This window comes from Zingiber officinale, chromosome 8B, assembly GCF_018446385.1.
Source record: "Zingiber officinale cultivar Zhangliang chromosome 8B, Zo_v1.1, whole genome shotgun sequence".
Classification (NCBI taxonomy): domain Eukaryota; kingdom Viridiplantae; phylum Streptophyta; class Magnoliopsida; order Zingiberales; family Zingiberaceae; genus Zingiber; species Zingiber officinale.
Genome location: NC_056001.1, coordinates 37,172,152 through 37,195,805, shown reverse-complemented (window position 1 = coordinate 37,195,805; position 23,654 = coordinate 37,172,152). Strand labels below are relative to the sequence as shown.

At 42.1% G+C, this 23,654-nt stretch overlaps 2 protein-coding genes across 3 annotated transcripts; both read right to left on the bottom strand.

The window, feature by feature from the left end:
* Positions 1-9,103: 9,103 nt before the first annotated feature.
* On the bottom strand, positions 9,104-12,220 carry LOC122017621 (receptor-like protein kinase HERK 1). Its single transcript, XM_042575276.1, has 2 exons — positions 11,879-12,220; positions 9,104-11,791 (listed from the first exon to the last, which is right to left on the bottom strand). The coding sequence occupies exon 2, from the start codon at positions 11,710-11,712 to the stop codon at positions 9,208-9,210; it is 2,505 nt and encodes an 834-aa protein (XP_042431210.1). The 5' UTR covers positions 11,713-11,791; positions 11,879-12,220; the 3' UTR covers positions 9,104-9,207.
* On the bottom strand, positions 12,009-21,966 carry LOC122017622 (pectin acetylesterase 5-like). Of its 2 annotated transcripts, none has more exons than XM_042575278.1 (13): positions 21,673-21,966; positions 21,505-21,587; positions 20,598-20,727; positions 16,317-16,396; positions 16,123-16,212; positions 15,792-15,916; positions 14,881-14,941; positions 14,265-14,315; positions 14,110-14,187; positions 13,916-14,021; positions 13,669-13,814; positions 13,278-13,393; positions 12,009-12,546 (listed from the first exon to the last, which is right to left on the bottom strand). In XM_042575278.1, exons 1-13 carry the CDS (start codon positions 21,917-21,919, stop codon positions 12,507-12,509), a joined length of 1,353 nt encoding a protein of 450 aa, XP_042431212.1. In that variant the 5' UTR covers positions 21,920-21,966; the 3' UTR covers positions 12,009-12,506. The 2 variants fall into 2 exon arrangements, with proteins under 2 accessions (XP_042431212.1, XP_042431211.1); XM_042575277.1 differs by having other exon boundaries at positions 12,009-12,517.
* Positions 21,967-23,654: the final 1,688 nt, after the last annotated feature.

Here is a 23,654-nt window from a genome sequence, read left to right as displayed (position 1 = left end):
AGCCGACGAGGGATACCGAACCGACAGATTATATGCTGCCAGAAAAACTTTTTGACCATCTGCTCGATTATTCTGGCCAGTGGTTTAGCTTCGACCCACTTGGAGAAATAGTCGACCGCCACTAACAAAAACTTCCGTTGCCCGGTCGCCATAGGAAAAGGTCCCACTATGTCCATATCTCACTGGTCGAACGGATAGGACACAGCAAATGCCTTCATCTTCTCCGTTGGCCTATGGGAAAAGTGGTGAAACTTCTGATAGGAAAGGCAAGTAGCGACGGTCCGAGCGGTCTTCCTGTAGGGTGGGCCAGAAGTATCCGGCCAGCAGGATCTTCCTCAGCAAAGACCGGTCGCCCGGATGACCTCCGCAAGATCCTTGGTGTACCTCTTGGAGAATGTATTCTGTGTCCTCCGAGCTGACGCACTTTAGCAGCGGTCGGGAGAATGACTTCTTGTAGAGTTGGTCCCGGATGAGCGTGAACCGACCAGCTCTTCTCCTCAGTAGTTGGGCTTCCTCCCGATCGGACGGCGTGGCCTCCGATCGCAAAAATTCTATTATGGGTGTCCTCCAATCGCTCGGAAATGTGAGACCTTCCATCCGGTCGATGTGCGCCACCAGGGACATTTGCTCGATTGGTTGCTGGATGACGACCGGCGATATCGAGCTGGCGAGCTTGGCTAGCTCGTCCGCAGACTGGTTCTCGGCTCGGGGGATCTTTTGTATGACGACTTCTACGAAGTTGGTCCTGAGCTTTTCAAAGGCCTCCGCGTAGAGCCTGAGCCTCGCGTTGTTTATCTCGAAGGACCCTGAGAGCTACTGAGCGGCCAACTGGGAGTCTGAGAATAGCGTCACCCGGCTGGCCCCCACGTGCCGCGCGACCTGTAGGCCGGCTATTAGGGCTTCGTACTCCGCTTCGTTATTGGTCGCTCGATAATCGAGCCGGACGGACAGGTGCATCCGCTCTTCTTGAGGGGAAAGTAACAGGATACCAATTCTGCTTTCGAGCCGAGTGGACGATCCGTCCACAAATACTTTCCACATAACTTCGGGCTCAGGATTTTGCACCTCGGTCACAAAATCTGCCAAGGGCTGCGCTTTAATTGCCGAGCGAGGTTGATACTGAATGTCGAACTCACTCAGCTCTATTGTCCACTTGATGAGCCACCCGGACGCTTCTGGATTCAGGAGCACCCTTCCCAGCGGGCTGTTCGTCATAACGATGATTGTATGCGCCAAAAAATAAGGGCGCAATCTCCGCGCGGCGAGGATCAAGGCAAAAGTCAATTTCTCGAGACCAGTGTAGCGAACTTCAGCATCCTTTAGTATGTGGCTTACAAAGTACATGGGCTGCTATTCACCGTTCGGCCTCACTAATGCCGAGCCCACAGCATGCTCGGTCGAAGACAAGTAAATACGGAGCGGCTCTCCTACAGTCGGTTTGGCTAGCGCGGGTAAAGAATTGAGATAAGTCTTCAGCTCCTCGAACGCTCGATCACATTCCTCGTCCCATTGAAACTTGGTAGCTTTGCGCAGAATCTTGAAAAAAGGGAAGCTTCGGTTGGCCGTTCGGGAGATGAATCGTGATAGCACCGTTATCCGACCAATGAGGCACTGTACTTCTCGAAGATTTCTGGGAGGAGACATATCTTGCAATGCTCTTACCTTGTTGGGGTTCGCTTCTATGCCCCACTCGGTCACAATATAACCCAAGAAACGCCCACCTCTTGCTCCAAACAAAGACTTCTGGGGGTTCAGCTTGACCCCGTATCTCCTGAGTGTCTGGAAAGTTTCTTCCAAATCCACATAAACGTCCACCGCTCGGAGTGACTTGATCAGTATATCATCTACGTAGACTTCCAGGTTGCGCCCGATCTGCTCCCGGAATACTTTGTTCATCAGTCGTTGATAGGTAGCCCCCGCGTTCTTGAGTCTGAACGGCATCACGTTATAGCAGTAGGTGTCATCCGCAGTAACGAAACTGACTTTTTCTAGGTCTTCTCGGGCGAGCGACACTTGATGGTAGCCCTGATAAGCATCCAACATGCATATCAGCTCGCACCCAGTTGTGGAGTCCACTAGCTGATCGATCTGGGGCAGAGGGTAGAAATCCTTTGGGCAGGCCTTGTTCAGATCCCGGAAGTCAATGCAAACTCTCCATTTGTTGCCTGGTTTGAAGACCAACACCACGTTTGCGAGCCAACTCGGGAACTGTACTTCCCTTATGTGGCCGACCTCTAAGAGCTTCTCTACCTCCGCCCGGATGATGATATTTTATTCGGCACTGAAGTCCCTCTTCCTTTGCTTTATCGGCCGAGCATCCGGTCGGACATGAAGCTCGTGCTGCGCTATGCTCGGCGAGACTCCTGGCAGCTCGTGGGTCGACTAAGTGAACACGTCACAATTTTTCTGGAGGCATCCGATCAGTTTCTCCTTCTGACTTGCTTCCAGATCGGCTGCTATGAAAGTCGTGGCCTCCGTCCGGGTAGGGTGGATCATTACCTCTTCCTTTTCTTCATAAACTAGAGAAGGTGGCCTTTCGGTTATAGCGTTTACCTCGACTCGTGGCACTTTCCGAGCGGATCTAGCCTCGGCTCGGACCATCTCCACATAGCATCGCTGGGCGGCCAGCTAATCTCCTCGGACCTCCCCAACTCGATCTTCCACCGGGAACTTGATCTTCTGGCAGAAGGTGGAGACGACCGCTCGTAACTCGTTGAGAGTCGGTCGCCCCAGGATAACATTGTATGCGGAGGGAGCATCGACCACGATGAAGTTGGCGGTCTGCGTTCTTCTGATTGGCTCCTCTCCCAACGAGATAGCCAGCCGGACTTGTCTGACCGGCAAAACTTCGTTATCGGTGAACTCGTAGAGGGGGGTTGTCATCGGCAGTAACTCGGCTCGGTCAATTTGCAATTGGTCAAATGCCTTCCGAAAGATTATGTTGACCGAGCTGCCTGTATCAATAAAAATGCAGTGAATAGTGTAGTTAGCTATTACCGCTCTGATGATGAGGGCGTCATCATGCGGGACTTCGACTCCTTCGAGGTCCTTAGGCCCAAAGCTGATCTCAGGCCCGTTCGCCCGCTCCTGACTACAGTCGACTGCATGGACCGTGAGTTGCCTCGCATGCGCCTTCCGTGCCCTATTGGAGTCTCCTCCGGTTGGCCCTCCAGCGATGATGTTGATTTCGCCCCTTGAGGCATTTCCTCGATTCTCTTCTTCCCGAGTGGACGGCTTAGGTCGTTCATGTGACGCCCGGGGATTAGCTCTATGTGGCTGGTGATGGTGCCGCTCAGGTGATTCTCTGGCTGCCCACCGCCCGACCTCTTGGTGCCGATGTCGCCTATCAGGTGACGGGGATCGGCGGCGATAACTCTTGGGAGCGGGATGAGCGATCGGAGGGAGACTCCGACAATCCCGGGTGTTGTGTGTGGTGGATTGGTGGAGCAAGCAAAACATGGGAGTCCATACCTTCCCTTTTGGCTTGGGCCGTTCGGCCGCCACTTGTTGGACGGCGTGCGGCTTTGCTTGCGGATGAGGCCGCGCGACTTTTGCGCGGGGTCCTCTCAGTGGTTGATAATTAGAGGGCTGCTTCCGCTCGGCATGAGCTGGTGGCTCGGATGGTGCTTCCTTTTTCCTCGCCATCTGAGCCTCTTCCACGTTGATGTACTCATTGGCCTTGTTCAACATGTGGTCATAGCTACGAGGCGGCTTTCTGATGAGTGCACGGAAGAAATCCCCGTCCGCCAACCCCTGTGTAAATGTGTTCATCATAGTTTCCGAGGTGGCCGTTGGGATGTCCATGGCCACCTGGTTGAAGCGTTGGATGTAGGCCCGGAGCGACTCCCTCGGTCCTTGCTTGATAGCGAATAGGCTGACGCTGGTCTTCTGATAGCGTCTGCTACTCGCGAAGTGGTGGAGAAACGCCGTGCGGAACTCTTTAAAACTTGTTATTAATCCGTCCGGCAGCCTCCGGAACCATCGTTGTGCCGACCCAAAAAGGGTGGTGAGGAACACTCAGCACTTCACCCCATCTGTATATTGATGTAGAGTGGCGGTGTTGTCGAACTTACCCAGATGGTCGTCCGGATCGGTGGTCTCGTTGTATTCCCCGATCGCCGGAGGCGCATAGTGCTTTGGTAGTGGGTCTCTCAGGATGGCGTCGGAGAATTGCCGATTGATCCGCTCGGGGGATGAATCCGTCCAGGGCGCCTTGCCCTTCCTAGTATCACGGATAGGCGCCTCGTCGGACGACCCCTGGTTGGTTAGGGCCAATTCTGACGGCGTCTGGAATAGTGCTCGATGGAATGGAATAGGGGCGGCCGACGCGTCTCCCGGTGTGCCGGTCTGCCCCTTGTTCTGAGCCCACATAGAATATTATTTCGGTTGGTCATCCATGGCCGCTCGGCCGCCAGAGGCGGATGCGGCCTGCTGCGTCATCCTTTCTGCTTGAGCCTTCTGCTGTTGCTCAATTATCTTTGCGGCTCGCGCTTGAATGAGTGCTTCGAGCTCCTCAGGAGAGAGCGTTACCAGGAGTTTACGTCCAACTTCTTCCATCTTCTAGGCTCGGATTCAGGTGCGTTCCCACAGACGGCGTCAATTTAATCCTGTCCGAGCTCTGAGTCGACGGACGCTAGGGACGTGGCGCTCTCCGCTGTCCTTTGGTATTGACGTAGACCTCAGGTGAACCTGCAAAGAAAATTTGATCATGTCCGAGCTCTGAGTCGACGGACGCTGGGGACGTGGCGCTCTCCGCTGTCGTTTGGTGTTGATGTAGACCTCAGGTGAACTTGCAAAGAAGCTAAGCCGGGAGGGGTTTCCCGGCGACGACCCTCCGACGCTCAAGTCAGACAACGAAGAAGAGAAGCAGAGTAACGCTACTGTGGCTACCGTGATCAAGATTGCATACCTTCGTCGAAGTCTGAGGGTCCTTATATAGGACCCCGGGGAGATGCGGGCACGCTTCTCGATACGTGCACGCTTCCCTAAACATACCTCAGTAGGGTTGTGTCAGGAAAGCATGTCTGACGTCATTCTGCAATTGTCCGAGCATATCTCTGACGTGACAGTGGAAACTTCCACCGTACGATACTCTGTCCGCTTCGGCCGCCGACCGTACTGTTTGTCGACGGCAGGTGTCTTGAGGATGATGTTACTGTTGGTTGCTACTCGGAAAGCCTATAGGTTCCACTGTACAAAAATTTTGTACAAAGGTCTGAACCTTTTCCTAGCTACCATGTGTTCTTTTAAATTAAATTTTGGATCTCCTGCGGAACTTAACACGTTTGATCCAAAACTTAATCTATTTGTTCTTTTAGGTTTTGACTTGGATCTCCTGCGAAACTTAACACGTTCGACCCAAGTCTCCTTAAGTTATTAATTCCATTAAATATCAATTTCCATAAAAGGTTCCCAGTACTGACGTGGCGAGGCACATGGCCTTCTTGGATATGGGAGCAACCACCACCGACTAGACAAAACCTTTAATAGAAAGCTAATATTTAATTTCCTAAAATAACTTTAGGTTAACCAAAGAGAACAATCAAATCACAAGGAAAAGAAAGAAACAAAAGAACACAACTTCGAAAAAACATATTCGAAATACTAGAACGTAAGCCTCTTGTATTTGGTATTATTTCCATAAATAACTAGCATGATGCGGAAATAGAAATTACTAGTTATACCTTGTAGAAAAACCTCTTGATCTTCTACCGTATTCCTCTTCTAACCTCGGACGTTGTGTGGGCAACGATCTTCCAAGATGAGAAACCACCAACCACCTTCTTCTCCTCCAAGCAAGGTTCGGCCACAAAGGGAAACTTCACCAAGGAGGAAAAACAAAATACTAACCAAGCTCCAAGAGATGCTAGCTTTCTCTCCTTCTTCTTCTTCTTCTCCGAGTAGTATCCGGCCACCACAAGAACTCCAAGGGAGAGGAAGAGGTTCGGCCACCACAAGAGGAAGAGAGGGAGAGGGTAATGGCCGGCCACAACACCAAGGAAAAAGGGAGAGAAAACAATAGAGGTTGTGTCTTGTGAAGGCACCCTCACCCCTTCTTTTATATTCCTTGGCCTAGGCAAATTAGGAAATAAATTTTCCTTAATTTCCTTGACATGATTTAATTGAGAGAAATAAAATAAAATTTCCCAATTAATTTGTGATGGCCGGCCACATCATTGGAAGGCAAATAGGACAAGTTTCAATCAACAATTAAAACTTCCTAATTTGTTTCGGAAATTTTAAAAATAAAATTTCTCTTTAAAATCTCTTCATGGTTAATAAAAGGAAATATCTATAATTTTAATTTTATTAACATGTGAATAATTTTAAAGAAAATAAAACATCTCCAATCTACAAATAAGGAAAGAGATCTAATCTCTTTCTTTAATCTTTGTAGATCTTTTATAAGAGAGATATTTTAATTTTAATTCTCTTTAAAATATATCTTCCACATAATAATAAAAATTAAAATTAAATTTCTTTTTAATTTTATTTGGCGACCCTACTAGCTTGGGTTCAAGCTAGGGTCGACCACCCAAATTAGGCCGGCCCTAGCTTGATTCCCAAGCTAGCTTGGCCGGCCCCCTTGGGTGGGTGTAGAAGGTGGGTATAGGTGGGTATAGTACTCTATAAATAAGAGGCTACGATAGGGACCGAGAGGAGGAATTGGTTTTGGTCTCCCGATAAAATTAAGCATCCCGTGTTCGCCCCGAACACACAACTTAATTTTATCAATGATAATTCATTCCACTAGAGAACTATCATTGAACTACCGCATCCCAAATTACATTTTGGGCCCTTCTTATTATGAGTGTGTTAGTCTCCTGTGTTTAAGATATCGAATGTCCACTAATTAAGTGAGTTACTGACAACTCATTTAATTAATATCTAAGTCCAAGAGTAGTACCACTCAACCTTATTATCATGTCGGACTAAGTCCACCTGCAGGGTTTAACATGACAATCTTTATGAGCTCCTCTTGAGGACATTATCAACCTAGTATCACTAGGACATAGTTTCCTTCTATAATCAACAACACACACTATGAGTGATACCATTTCCCAATTTATCGGGTTTATTGATTCATCGAACTAAATCTCACCCATTGATAAATTAAAGAAATAAATATCAAACATATGTGCTTGTTATTATATTAGGATTAAGAGCACACACTTCCATAATAACTGAGGTCTTTGTTCCTTTATAAAGTCAGTATAAAAGGAACGACCTCAAATGGTCCTACTCAATACACTCTGAGTGTACTAGTGTAATTATATAGTCAAGATAAACTAATACCTAATTACACTACGACTTTCTAATGGTTTGTTCCTTTCCATTCTGGTCGTGAGCTACTGTTTATAATTTATAAGGTACCGATAACATCATATTCTGTATGTGACACCACATACTATGTTATCTACAATATAAATTAAATGAACAACTACAAATAAATGTAGATAATTAGACCAAATGTGATTCTTTATTCATAATGAATGTTTACAAAGCTTAGGCTCTCAGTATACACTCCAACAGTTACCAGTTGTCCCTTTTGTCCCCTTGCGCCACTTGCATGTTCCCAGGCCGAGCGGACCAGCCGCTCGGCGCTCATGGCCTCCGGGCATGCGCCGGTACCTCGGACCGGATGGGGGAGCCCTGCTCATGTGCTCGGATGGGATTGCGCCCTATTGTCTTGTGGCTCGGCCGAGCGGCCTGTCCGCTCGGCAAAGAGACTCTTTTACCTTGAGCGTCGGAAACCCGACCCCTGGTCGAGTTGTCTTTTGTTCGGCCGTGGAGACCCATGGCTGAATGTTCGGCCGACCGGATGTTTGATCAGCCCTCCAGTCCGCTCGGCATAGCCTCTGTCCGCTCGGCCCGACCTTGGGGTTGACCCTTTTGACTAGTGACTTCCACGTATCGTTGACTTCCAGCCAACGAGGGTCCCTTGTTCTTACCACCGGATCAAAATATATATATATATATATATATATATATATATATATATATATATATATATATATATATATATATATAAAAGATTATTTAGGTTAATTCAGATGAGTCAGATTCAGATTTAAATTGAGGGATTTTAAATAAAATTCAGATTCAAGTCAGAGATTTTCTTTTTATAAAATCAATCCAATCCTAACCATTCAAAATGCCCTACCATAAAATTCAGATTCAAGTCAGAGATTTTCTTTTTATAAAATCAATCCAATCCTAACCATTCAAAATGCCCTACCCCTACTGAAGAGCACGGTAATGTAGTAGTAGTGTATTTTATTAGATGGAGATAATATAGTATTTAGAATTTTGAGAGTTTAATTTTTATAAGATTTGATTATGTTTTTGAGATAAAGAAGGTGACTAATTTATTTTCAGGATTAATTATTTATGGCACGAAATTTCACAATATTAATAATTGGCTAAAAGACTTATTCTATCCCTAAATAATTTATAGAAATTTATGCCGAAAACAACTGTTTCCTCAATCGAACTCAATCATAACTATATTTAATCACCAAACTCGATCGATCGTCGGCCACCATGGAGACTGAGCTAATTCAGGTGTCTGACGACGTCGCTCTCCGGTGCCTCCTCTGCCTCCCTTTCTATTTCATCACCGTCGCTCGTGGCATCTGCCGGCACGAACTCGCCTCGTCGTCCTTCTGCCGCCTCCGCAAGGCCGCCGGCCTCGCGCGCCCGGTAGTCGCGTTGCTCCTCCGGAGCAGGCGCTCGTCGCATCTAGCCCTTGTCGCCACAGGTGCGCCCACATCGCCGCCACGAGGAGAGAAGGATGTACCCGTTCCCGGAGAAATATGAGGGCGAGAAAGTACTGGAGTGGCTCACATGGAACGACGGCGAGAGCCTGTGGCTGAGCTTGGGACTGTCGCCGGACGACTTCTCTCGATACTTCCAGTCTTTCTTTATCTTCCAATTTTAGGAGTACGAAAGCTGCTTCTTGTGATACGTCGACTTTTTCCTTCTTTTCTTTTTAAACTTTATTCCAATCAACTACATGAATTCTATTACTTATCGTACGAATTCTGTTTCGAGGTTAAGCCATTGCATGACTTGAGTTTGTTTGAGGATGGTGAGCAAACAATTTAACTCGAATGAAACATATTAATGAAAAACATACCACAACATTGAAGCAAGGTTCACAAAGAACATTAGGAACTAAACAACCATTCATGAGTACAACAGAATTTACCTCGCTTCGGAATTCATCAATTGCGAAAATGCTTTGTCTATTGAAGCATCTGTATAGTCGTTCGTGACAGGGCCATTGGACTCCTGCGAAGATACATCTCCGGTGGGGTTGATACTTTGAACCATGGGCGAAAGTTCAGCAATGCGAATTTCGCTATTAGTCTTGGCCAGACTGGCCTCGGACTCCTGAAGCTTCAGAGCATACTCCAGATTCCATAGTACATCGGCCATTGTGGGTCGGTCGGCACCGTAATCCTGCAGACAATGCTCGATCGTAGCCCCAAACTTTGTCAGGGATGCAGGTCTAATTGTCCCTGCGATTCGCAGGTCGACAATCTGTCCTAACTCCCCTTTCTTCAGCCACTTCATTCCCCATTCTGCCAAGTTCACTTGCTCATTTGGCAGTGTGGGATTGATGACTGGCCTCGCGCAAAGAACTTCGAGTAAAACAACACCGAAAGAGTAAACATCTGATTTTTCTGTTAGCTTTTGCCTTCTGAAGTACTCGGGATCGAGATACCCAAAACTCCCTTTCACTGCAGTAGTCACATGTGTATGATCCAAATCAGGTCCAGTCTTTGACAATCCAAAGTCTGAGACTTTTGCCAATAGATTCTCATCGAGTAGAATGTTCGCAGACTTCACATCGCGGTGTATGATAGCCCTCGATGAACTTGTATGAAGGTAATGAAGTCCTTTCGCTGCTCCGATACAGATTTCCAACCGCTGCTTCCAGGTAAGTGGAGGAAGACCCAATCCGTAAAGGTGCTTCTTGAGAGTTCCATTTTCCATGTACTCATAAACAAGAATCATCTCGTTCTTCTCGTCGCAGAAACCAATAAGGCACACTAGATGACGGTGTCGCAATTGCGATAACAGTTCAATTTCATTGCGGAACTCCTTGAGACCTTGTTTGTACACTGAATTCCCTCTCTTCACTGCTATTTTCATGTTGTCTCTTAACACACCTTTGTAGACTTTTCCAAACCCTCCGAATCCAATCATCAAACTATTATCAAAGTTCTTTGTTGCTTCCTCTAGCACAACAAATGGAAAGCGGTAGCTGAATTGCCTATTTGTCTCTGACAAGGAAGCCGTTTCAATTGAATTCCGATCGGTTGCTCTTTCAAAACTCAAGTCATTCGTGGAGAAAGTCATCAAACTCTCAACAGACTGTTTGCTACAGAGCTTCCTTCTCCTTAGAACCATGAAAAGAGTAATACTAACAACTAAAATCGCAATGAATCCAATGACTGAGCCAACCACAATCCCTATGCTCTTCTTTGAACCAGATGAAGAAGGCAGCGGCACAACCATCACAGAGCCAACAGAGAAGTTCATCTTCAAAATCTCGAGCCCATTAAGGATGCCATTATGAGCAACTTGAAAACCTGAAGGAGTAATACTGATAGAAAGCTCATCGGGCATGTCACTAGCTTCTATAACAAAATCTACAAAATAAGGTGCAGCCAACTTCCGATATAAAATACTTGAAAGATCGAAATTAGTAAGTATGTGCCAGTTACCCACACTAACATTGAAGTATAGCTGATTAGCGGCGAGACTTACTATGTCACAGAAATGAAACCTCAGCAAGTAGCTGAAACTGGCATCAACGTTGAGCTTCCATGTCATATTGATCTTTGCATTCGAAGTATTGGTCAACACCAATTCCCTTGCTGTGGCATATACTATTTCGGGAGCGCTCTCTTCGGTAGCTCCTATCGGCAGATAATTCAGCCGGTCGGAGCTATTCGAGGTTTTAGATGAAGTAGCATCCATCAAGATTCTCAGATCAGCATCCCAAGTTCTCCACAAAAGATCACCCTCAGGAAGGACATCTTGACCACCCACATTGAGATGATAGATCGTCTCGAATGCTTGAGCCGATAAACCCCGGTAAGACTGCATCCGAACAGTTTGCGCATTGTCGGCAATTAGATTATCAGGAGCTGAAACAACTTCTATAGCATTCACAAATGCCAGGGAACTGGTTCCTGATGGTGCAAACGAGAGGATGAGAGTGTCACGAGCAGTGTTTACTAGGAATTCCTTCATCGCTGACGAATTTGAGCGGAAATTGTGGAGAAGCACCAAATCTTGCGTCGACACAGTGAAAGTTGCAGCGGTGAGGTCGTAACTGCTGTACACAAATGGGAAGAAATAGAGACGGATGAAGTGCCGGCCTTGTGCCTTGATAGGAAAGGAGTAGGAGGAGGGTCCTGTGAAGATGCGGGCAGTTTGGTAGAGCTCCGAGGCGAAAGAGGCGGCGCCGGGGCTTCGAGTGGTGTTCGCCAAGATGTTCGTCGGGGTCGTCAGCGTGGAAGAAAAAAATAAATCGGCCACAAAGGTCCTGCTTCCGATGGCTGTGCTGGTCGGAGATCCGCAATCGATCAGGTACCTGTCGGCGGGGGTGAATGCACAGAAGCACCGCGGCAATGACGCCATCGAGGAGACGAGGAACACCAGCCCAAGGATCCAGATTCCCGAAGCAGCAGCCATAAAAAAAACAAAAGCTTTGTCGCGAAAATTCAATCTTTTTCTCCTAATTCAACAAATCGAGCAACAAAATCCATTTCTCCTGGAAACCTCAACACGGAATTCCAGTCTGAATCAACTAGAACTCGAAAAGGGATAAAAATAAACGCGACAAAAGAGAAGCAGATACCCTAATTTGATGCCACAGAGCGACACGAAGCAGCCACTTCAGTCTATCTACCAGAAATTGGCAGACGAGGCGTCCAGGGTCCAGGCGACAAGGAGTAGATTTGGGAGCTGGAAGAGTGGAAAAGCCGGTACCTCGGTTTGTTGGATCACTGCGGAGTACAAGCAGACATTAATGTGTCCCCTGTCCATGAGCAGCGTTGCCAGAATCCTCCCCCATGGCTCCGTACTCGGTGGAAAGGGGGAGAGAGCGAGGAGGCTTCCCTTCAAACTCCATTGCCAGTTTGCCGCAGCCACAAAGAGAGAGAGACGTCCTCCGTCTCCGCTCCAAGACTGCAGCATGCCACCATTAAGGATGAGAGAGGTCATCAGATGCATGGCCACGATCTGCCTGTTGCAATTTTCCAATGTCGGTCGGCGATTACCTGGCCGAGTATTGGGTGACCTAATAGGGTCCCAGTGGAAATCCAGGTAGTTGAGTAGAGCCGGAGTGCAGTTGGGTAGGTTATGAGTAGTTATTGATAAGGTTGGGAGGAGGGCCCACACTGATTTTGAGCCCGTGAATTTAAATGCAACATGTTGCCGTATGGTTTACTTTTTCGTAACGCCCCTGACAGGATTCGTAAATCTCACTAATTTGATCCTGCAGAGCTTCGGTCAGACTGCTGAATACTGAAATTTTGATAATTATTGGAAGTATACGGAAAATTGAAGAAGAGTTTTGAATCAAAATGTAGCATGTCAAAATTTGAAATAAATATAAATAAAATCCAATCGGATTTCAGATGCATGCTCAATTTCTTTAATACCTTGAATCAAGTGGAGTGGAGTGGAGTCGATTTTCTTAAAACAGGACTCGATTTGACTCGTCTCTATCCCCTAATGACTCAATCATTCACCAAATCCATTTTTAACAACATAATTTAATTTGATGACTAATTTGGTGAATGAGATTTGTAGGGAAAAAAGTTGGTACTTAGTTCTTTTCCATGTAATTTAATCTTTATTTTTATATTAATTTGTCTCGAGTGTCAAAACAATATTAGAGGGATAATTTAAATTAATATTTTATTTAAATTTATTAGAGAAGGAAGATACTCAATTGGCTCAATATTGTCTCAACAAACACTCAAATGTCACTTCACTGTACACTATCCCACCTAACAATATCCCACTAACTTAAACTTCGTCTCACATGCTGCCTATAATGCTAAATAAGCTTCGGTATTTTATCGATGTGGTTCGATATATTGTGGCATATGATGTTTGACACGAATGCATAGGGTTATTTACAGTTAAGGATGACAATAATGAATAACTCACTGTAACATTGTGCTTGAGTGAAGTACTTTCCTCAAATTTGAGACAGCCAGTGAGGGCATCAGAAATAAAATTCTTATTACCTGGAAAGTTGAGAAAGATCCACATTGTAACATGTAGGATTGCAGGGATACGGGCAGTCGATTTCTTTGGTTTCTTTACGATCGAAGAACCAGTCTCCGACAGCCTCAGCGATTGTCTGCTCAAAAGTTTAATACACCTAAAGTTAGTCATAGAGATTTGAAGTTTGATAGACACAAGAACCATCTGTTCTGCAAGCAAAGTTTAGGACAATTCTTGCCTTCTAGGCAATACTAGTTAGAATGCTAGTTTTCTCTAGGAAGAGATCTTCTAGGCGAGCAATCTAAATTATTAGATATTCATTGATTGATCAACACTACCACAATTGTGATTTTAAATTGTCCTAGAATCATCAAATGATTAGCCATATTTAATCAAGAACCACAAGTTTACCTTATTGTTAATGCGTGGAGAATTTGGCGAATGCCATGTATAACCGTCGATAGATTGACAGTGGGCAAAGCAGGAATCAATAAACATTCCTCCATTCTTCTTCTGCTTGAACTCACTCAAGGAACTAAGCATGGCATTCCTAAATCCTGTTTTGAATAAAGAAATCTTCTAAGCAATTTAGTCATGCAAGGAGCAGGAATTCAGATGCACGCAAGAATATGAGAGAAAATATACTAAATGCAGTGACCTTGCAGGGTTTGTAGCTGGTTGGAATCACAATGTTGAATACTCTGCTTGCATCTTAGCCATGCTTTTTCAGGATCTGATTCAGCTGGCACCAAGATGTATCGAATCTGTGATTTTTGCAAAATCAATGCAGCTGAAATTTCAACATGTTACATGTTGATGGCAAAGAAAGAATGCATGGTGAATATGGGCTACCTGCCAGAAGTCATATGCTGCGTTGAGGATGAAAAATGGTGTCGTCACACTCTTAATAATCTCTTCTGCGAAGAAACACTGCATGTAATGGAACAACAGAAGTTAAAAATGTACGAGACAAAGTCGTGGAATGGTAGATAATTACAATCACCTGCCTGAGATGGTTCCATCCTAGAGACGCAGTCTGGAAATTTATTTCCTACATCCTGTAACAAGAAACATCAAATTTATGAATACAAGGAATGTAAAGGATCACTGCCTGCAAAATGGTAAAGCTATGGAACAGTTTCAGTGATCTGTAACTATAACATCCCTCATGTCTCTATTCTACCTACATATTTCAATGCATGAAATCCTGATGTTCATCTCTTTTTTCTAAAAAGTGACTTCAGGACACCTTAATCGTACAAGTATCTGAATATGGACCAACTGTTAGAATCTTCATTAATTGGACTACTAACAAAGGATGGGATTGCTGACAACGACACTCAACGATGGAATGATAACAACCATTGAGTTCTCTTTATTAGGAAATCGATAGATCTTAATTGCCATGATCCCATTATGTCTTAAGACACTTTTTTTTAAGAAAAAACATTGTAATGGCTAGAGAGAGAGAGAGACAGAGAAACTCTTCAAGTTAGAATGATAGTGCTTGGCAAAAAAAGAAAATGAATAAGGATATGCATACCAACAATACAATTTTCCTAAACTGAAGACCAAAGAAAACTTACAGTGAACAGATAAGATGCTCAAACTAGAAGAACAAACCTGAAGTTGGACCACATCACTATAGAGTGACTGAATGAACCTTTTCCCAGATATATCCTTCCTGCAACAAAATAAAACAACAAAATTGACATAGCTTCCTCTCAAAAAGGCTGTGCTTGATGCTTATGAACAGTACAAGATCGGCTTTTTACAAGCATTAATCATCTTGAGCCAAGGTTGAACAAATTTATAGTAGATATTTGTCTCATCTTCAACCCATATGCAAGCATTGATCAACTTCAGCAAGATACTACTTAAATCTTTTCTTTCTCTATTTTTCAATATGGCATATAACTGAATAATAATGCCTTAACATGTAGCCATTACTAATCTTTATTTAAAAGGCCAAAATTGATCTTCTTTCCCAAGATGTATCTTGCAGCCTTAACATTGTAGGTCTAGTGGCTAGCACATGAGGTGTTGCCATAATGAGGTCTGGGATTCGAATCTCGGCAAAGCCGAGGTAAATACCTCCCTTATGTGCTAGTCACTATTCCAAAGGCTAGTAGCCGCCCGTGATTTACCTCCTCAGTGTTGGCCATGAGACGAGTTGGCGGGGGCGCTGGGGGTGAGTGTATTCGCCTTTTGCCATAATCTTGCAGCTTTGTAACTCAAATTTCTTAGGATGCTGAGTACATGCAGCATCCTCATTCAGAGTTGAAGACCCACAATGAATAACAACACTCCAAACCCATGTTGAGTACCAACACTTCTAAACTGAGTCGCAGAATTGATACCCAATACCTTTACTGATCTTGTATAAAAACATTTCATAGAGATCAACTTCAGCTAAAGAGAACTTTTTAGCCAAAGATAACTTTTTCCTCAATTTAGAGTTTTAGCAACTAAATGTGTATAGGATTCTGAAAGTTGACCCAGATATTATAGATGGAATTATAAACATAACATACTCATTGAGGAAAAAACCAGCATCTGCAAAACATTTGACAGTAGCCACATTAGGAAGAAGGGCACGAAAATCATCACAATGAATGAAAGTAGCAAGACCGCCAGCAGAACATCCTGTGAGGAGAGCCTGCCAAGTGAAAAAGAATATCATAGCAATGTGTTATTCTGAAATATTCAAATGGTGTAAGAACATGGAAATTAACAAAACTAAATTCATCACAGAGCCTGAGTGTTTGTATGGAATAAATTGATACTGAAGTACGTGGCATATGTGAGATTATATATTTTTTCAACAAATAAACATTAGCTTAATTGAAATTGTAGCTCTATGACCTGTTTGGAATTTGCAAGTCCTTTCTGTAAGAGTTCACCCATTATTGCTTCCCATATACGTTGGCCTCTAAAGAAAAGTATTGTTCCATTCTGTAAAATAACTAAAAGTAAAAAACTAACAATATGCAAATATTTGAAATATATGTAGTTTTAACCCCCTATATCAGTAATGATATGTTTTGTATCGAATATACCTGCACCTCACTTTCTCTATACCCAGAAAATGATGCACCATCGCAATACCGTACCTTGACTTTGTTCCAGTTATAAAAATCTGAAACAGGCAAGCAGATTTAAGAAAGTCAAAAACTGAGTTGAATTTGAAGGCTGCAGAAGGTGAATGACCATCATCTTAAAGAAATATTAGAAGAAGGTGCCCCTACCTGTAGGGATCTTTTGCAAAGAAACAATAAACATATGTAGCGGAAAAATCAATCCCTCCAGAGATCCATGCGAATACAGTATACAAAGTTTGATTGAGTTGTTACCTATGTTGTGTGAACAATACAATTCCGATAGCAACTTCGATTCAGCAAATCTCAGCACAATCAGAATGAACGGACCTCTATGGTATCACACGAACACGTTTCATGTTCGTTGCATGAACTCAAATTTGGAGAAGAACAACCTTTGTTGTGCTAGAAACAGCAAAGTGTTCGGCCAAGAGAAGAGGAAGAGGACTAGAAAAATCTCTACCAAAAAATGCATTATCAATGGCTTTTGTACTCATCCAATGAATACAAAAGGATTTTGCCTATTGGTCTCCCTTTTCATGAATGAATGCTTCATTAATCTCTATTAAAGGGCAGCCCGGTGCACGAAACTCCCACTATGCTGGGTCCCAGAGAAGGATCCATTGTACGCAACCTTACTTTTTGCAAGAGACTGTTTCCAGGATTCGAACTCGTGACCTTTTGGTCACAAAGCAACAACTCTACCGTTGCGCCAAAGCTCCCCTTCCTCCATTAATCTCTATTAATGGACATTAATCCTCTTTAGTGGGTTAGATGTTAATATATTGGATTAACCATTTACCCAATAAGCCAATGAGTCTAACCCATTAATCCAATGAATCTAATCCGGATTCATTTGGATTAACCCACTACTCTTAAGGTTCATAGTATTTTAGTCAAACTAAAATAAACCTTCTCCAAATCAACATGTTATTTGTGTATGACCCAATAGGTTCTCATAATGTTGGCAATGTCTTTAAAATAACATTTTAGATACATAAGCAATGAGTGACGTCTAGCAATGCATCATTGCTACCTGAGTGATGAGAATGTCAAGATCCGACTTAATCTTTTTGCATCTATTATCTTGTATAGCTTGGTCCTTCTATCCTTGATATCTAGATTGATCTATGAAGCATAGATCGTGTCATTTTCGTATTAATTTTTGTGTTTCTTGAACTCCAAGTAGACTCACTTAACCAAATGAGCTCAATATCTCATATTGACTTATTTGAACATGACCATATATTTTAGTAGTCCTAATTAATAAAAGGGTCCATAAATATCACTTCCGTCATATGAAAGGGATAGATCCTATCGACATCACTCATATCCCTCCGCATAACTTATTATATATCCAGTGATCGACTTTATAGGTCATCTTGTTATAGGTGACGTTTGTCGATACCAAAGTACACAACTCCTTATGTAGGGAAACGTAGTGACTTCAAGTCCAAGGACTATTCATACCAATAGTCACTATATGACTGTTTATGACACTCATATAACGATTCATGAAATATTCTGGCCAGTCAATTCAGTACATATTCTCTAATATATACTCATATGTCAACTTGATATCTTATATTCATGATATCATATATACATAACTTATGAGATTAAGTCATCAATTGACTTACATACTAGTCTCAATGCATTAATATAATCTTTTTATATTAATGCTTGACTAAGAATAGTTAAGAGTAGTGTTCTATATATATCTACAACCTCCCACTATCAATTCAACCAATTGATATGTTGTAGACTAGAAAATACTATCCTAGGACATTATTATACTTATTCATTTGGCATAAATCTGAAGTAAATATAATAACCATAAACTTTGCCTTTATTAATTAAATATGATACAAAAGTTCCTTTGTCAATCATTTTATAATTGGCTCCAAGGGCTAATATTAACACTACCAAGTTGTTAAAGTCCTTGGAAGTTGTTGCCAAGGTATTGGGTAAGAAACCCACCTTCACCAAATGGGGGATTACCTCCACTAATATACAATATGCAGACAGGACATTGGCCTTACCCGTTCTCAAGAAACTAATGTAAATATTAGAAAGTGATCAACTGATTATTGACATAATGATTCATACAAGATATAACTATCTAAATTTTTCACATCATAAACAAAACATGCAATGTTAATACAATAAATAAATAAATGTACACACACACACACCCTACACATCCTCTGTGGGCGACTCAGATAAGGCGAGGCTCCCGGAAGTGAGTTGGGGCACCAGAAAATGATCTGAGCGCCCGAAATTAGGACTGTAAATGAACCAAATGTTCATGAACAAGTTTGGTGTTCGGCTTGGTAAGAGTTTGTTTATGTTCATTCAATACACACAAAATCAATTAAATAAACAAGCTTAAACAACTAGTTAAACTAAATAAATAAGCTTGAACACATGTGTATTCGGCTCGTTAAGGTTCGTAAATAACGTTCGTGAACAATGTTCGTGAGTCATGTTCATTAATAAAACTCTTATTAATATGCTAAATAACAAAAAAAACTTTTAAAATAAACAAACAAATTTGAATTATTAAACTCAATAACCAATCAAACAAGCAAAAATTTCAAATAGTCAAACAAGTTTGAATTGAGAGCTCGATAACATTTAAACGAACCAAACTCAAGCCAACCTTGAATTGAAAGCTCGATAACATCTAAACGAACCAAGCTCAAGTTCATCAAAAATAAACCAAGTCAAGCTTGAACAATCATTTTAAAAGCTTGGTTCATTTTAGGCTGGGCTTGACTCGGTTACCTTATCAAACAAGCTTGAACGCCCTAAAGCTTGGCTCAGTTGGCTTGTTTACAACCCTATTGGAAATGATCCGGTCGCCCTACCTTATCTGAGTTGCCCATGGTGGGTGTGCAAGATATCAAACCTCTGTGTGTGTGTGTGTGTGTTATGGTAAAAAAAACAATGTGCAAATGTGATATTGTTCTTCAGGAAACATAATTAGTTCCTCATAATCATCATATCTTTCATTCTTTCCATCATACCAAATTTTAATCCATTAGTTTATATTAGGTAAAATATGGAGCTTATTTGAGATAGTGCATTAACTCTCAAAAGTTTTTAAAATTAAATCCCCCATCAAACCATATGTGATTAATTTGGTCTAATACACAATCAATTTCTTGACAATTATTCCATACTTTTCAGCAATTAAAACACTTCTATTCTCATTCTCTTACTTCTTTTTACTTGGATTTAATTAAAGCTACACCAAATGGATAATCTTGTAGTCTAGTCTAACCGTAAGGACATTAAATTAGGGATGTCAATTTCTTCCGAATCTGACAGAAGATCCAATATCCGACCTGAATGGAGGAGGGTATGAAGGGATTTTTAGACCCGATTAAATAATTGGATTATATATATATATATATATATATATATATATATATATATATATATATATATATATAATTTTTGTTGGTATCAAAGAATTTTTTTTTCTCAAAACCCACTAACTATTTTTGTTGGTGTTTAATATGTAAAAGAATATGATTAAATTAGGAGAGGCTATAGATGTTTAATCTTATTTTTTTATTTTATTATTATTATTATTATTTTTGGATATGATGTTAATTCTAATATGATTTTGCTGAATAATGGTAGCTGGATGGAATGAAAAAAATTATTAGTATAGAGGATATTTGATCCTCTAATGGGTATAGGTATGAGGATGGATATCCAATCCTCACTAGGTATGGGGATGAAAATGAATGTTGAAATCCGATAGGGATGGGGATGAATATAATAAATAGGAATGGGGACGGAGGATATGGTTAATCCAACACAAACTCAATCCATTGTCATCCCTACATTAAATTGTACTGAACTATTAATTTAACAAAGGACCAAGATTAAATAAATAATATATGCATACACAACCATATGAGCATAAAAAATGTGGTGAGACAATGCATAATTCATATGCCGCTGCAAATGTTGCTGCATTGGTCACTTTTTTTTACCAATGCTCACTAGTGGCATGCCAATAGTCAGCTTTCCCGACAATACACAATGCAGGGATGGCCATTATATAATGAAGCACTCAATATATGCATCTATAAAAAAAATATTGTCGCTAAAAAAGTGGATTATCCTGCATATATGAAGTTACAAACATGAAGATAAAAAAATAGTGTTGATTAAATACACATATATTCATAAGATTCACCCATTCTTTTAAAGCCCAGTATTTACCAGGATTTTGTGATGGGATGCTACTCAGAATGCCAACAAAGGAAATCTGGCGTTCCATGTAGTTTGATGAACCTAATAGTGTAGATTTCCTATAAGAGCAAGAATCCAAAGATAGGCACCAACCTCCACCCTAGAGTTCAAGATTAATCTGAATAAGAAACCAAGTGAAAGACTAAACAAATAACTGAGGTTTAAATTTAAGAATATTTTGCAATTAAAACCATGATCATTGGCCCCTTTAACCAGCATTGAGAACGACTCTTACTCTATCTCATGTTAATGTTAAGTAGGGTAAAATATACACAATTTCAGACAGTTCAGTTTAAATAGAAAGATGGCCAAGATCATATTCACCAATTTTAGGATTGAAGGGCATGGATTCGCTTGGCAAGTTAATAATGCATGAGTTCATGTTAAATTAACTCAATGTTGAGTCAGAAATGCAGCATCCCTGATGGCAAATTAGCTGCTGCTACTTAGCATACCATGTAGCTCAAAACTGGTGTGTCTTATATTCGTATTGATTTCTCATGTCACACAGTTGGAATGCTTAAATTTGTACCAAACCAATCAGACGATTGCTTAAAGCAGTATCTGATGAAATCCTAATTATCAAAACCAAGAAGATTATATTTTGCCTAACTATATAGCACGTATTAAGAGTGAGAGAAATTATTGTTTTATTGATTGCATATATTAAAATATTTGCGAATGGTGACTGCATCTCTGTGACGAGGTTTAGACATTAAATCACAGTTGTGGCTATGTTCCTACATACGAATCCCACCTTCACGAAATGGTCCAGTTTATCCCATCTTTTCCCGTGAAAATAAATCACAACACATTTTTCATTCTTGGTTTAGAAGAACCACCGTGGGAAATTCGATATCAGAAATAGATTGATTACCTCCAAGTGCACGATCCATTTGTCTGACCCAGAGCCGAAACCTTTTGTGAGATGGTACGCGGCCGGGCTCCCATCCAAGCATACTGCAGAATCATCAGCAACCGCAGCTTGAGACGATAGACTTGAAAAAGGAACCATCAAGTTGGGATCGGAAAGTTTTAACATTACATGCACCCTTCGCCTCGGCGTCGTGAACTAGGGTGAGCTCGACGAGAGCTGGAGCCGAGGACGGATGCACCGCCGGTTCGCTGAGAGCATTGTCGCCGACCCGGGAGCCAGCGGCGAGGAGGAGTACGACGAAGGCGGCGGCGAGGAGCCAGATGACGGTGGCGCGTCGTCTCTCCGCTCCCCACCGACGCCTCCACCAGAGCCAGAGCCGGTAGATCTCACCCCGGTGTATCTCACCTCCGGCCATGGAAGAGATATCCACCACCCAATCGAGTTCCAAGGACTGAACAATAACTAGCCAACGATACGGGTGGGATCAAATTTTGCGCTTTAGCCCTCAAGGACACGGTTAATTTTGTGAAAAGACCCATGTAATTATCCTAATTCATAAATGAGTGAAGTTTTCGTAAACTAATCAACGAACATAAATAAACTCTTTTCAAATTAAACACCAAATTTATTCAAAACAAATCTTTAATTGATTTTCGCATTGATTTTTTTTCTTTATTACAATTTAAATTTACTGATAAAATACAACTTCTATTCCCTTTACACCGACAATTTTAATAAATACACTTACAATAGCACATGATGACAATGCCACTCTAAAGGTTACAACATCCTGTTTATTCAAGAAAAAAACATCCTTGCTAGAGCATCAGCATCGAAAAATATTGCTCAAATTCTTCATCGATCCGTGGTTTCCTTGTCCTTGATCGAGAATCTACAAGAAATAATTTCCTTGATATTCCATCCAAAATCACAATACAAAAGGAACAAGAGCAAATTAGTTACCTTGTCCATCTAGTAATCTTTGGGATGAAACTATGAAGGCATGTGGTGCGACATCATTAGAATAGATGAAGAAATCCTCGATTCCAGCATCGTCCTCAGGTTCAGGAAGCTGCCTCTCTATCCCTCTGTAGACTGATTCAAGTTGTTTGGCATCCTCAACATTTAGCGTGGCAAAAGAATCGAGGTCGTTTGGGTCAATGTTCTTCAAACTAGGCGTGGAGGGTGAATTCAAATTCATTCTCTCGGATGACTCCTCAGCTAAGTCAAGGTCTAGTGTCATGGTGGTGTGGCTAGTGTCATAGCCTTCGCTTACACTGTTACTATCGGGGTGAGATTCTTCAGGATCTTCTGATCCATCATCCCTCGGTTCTTCAGTAGCCGTCACACTGATCCAGTTAGAGGCATCGTTTGTCTCATTGGTCCCTGCCAGGATCACATCTCCTAAACCGATCTCCAAACTTGTGCTTAGGAAATGGCAAAGGTGAATTCTCAAGATCACTCGTTAGTTTTCTTTTCTTGTTCAGCTGGAAACGATCAGTGATGATGCCCTTGCTGGAGTGGAAGTCGAAAAGGAACACAAGTAGTGTAACAAGGAAAAAATTCAGTATCTCATATCAAATGCGCTAATGCCAGTAAGAACATCCCCAAGTAAAATGCCTTCCTTTGGGTATCTTTGACAGAATGCAAGGCCATAGAGTTTTCTCCAACTCATAAACACTAGTGACTTCAGTTTGAGACACCTAAACTTTAACCTCTCTTAACTCCATTTTTTAGTCTGATCGTTAATCAAGCACCCACACTCATCTCATTCAGCTGAACTAGCCCTAGAGCTTGGACAAACCCCACTGGACCTGACGTAACTTGTTCGAAATCCATCCTACTTGACTTCCTCAGCCATGTTTCCTATTGAGGTCAGAGTCAGTTCTTGATAGCTGATAATCAATCACAATCTATGATAAAAATACTTCAACAGGGAACCTTAATGTTTTCATTCACTCAGAGAAAAAACCAGCAAGGCTACTTAGGTTTGTTTCTAAAATTCAGGGTGGAATAACATTGAGCAAACTAGAATCTAAGAATCATCTTTGCAAATCAGGATCCCTCCCCTCAACAATGACAAGATCGAAGGAAAGACTATTAAACAAAAATTTCACACACAAATGAATTAGCATTAGGAGAAACCGTAG

Excerpts from the sequence above, each read along its gene's own strand:
- LOC122017621 (XM_042575276.1), bottom strand. The coding sequence starts at position 11,712 with ATGGCTGCTGCTTCGGGAATCTGGATCCTTGGGCTGGTGTTCCTCGTC.
- LOC122017622 (XM_042575277.1), bottom strand. The coding sequence starts at position 21,919 with ATGGCCGGAGGTGAGATACACCGGGGTGAGATCTACCGGCTCTGGCTC. Across the intron at positions 15,917-16,122 it reads GACTTGCAAATTCCAAACAG|GCTCTCCTCACAGGATGTTC; the intron begins GTCATAGAGCTA and ends TTCACTTGGCAG. Across the intron at positions 12,518-13,277 it reads GATCTTTCTCAACTTTCCAG|GATCAAATTAGTGAGATTTA; the intron begins GTAATAAGAATT and ends GAAGCTCTGCAG.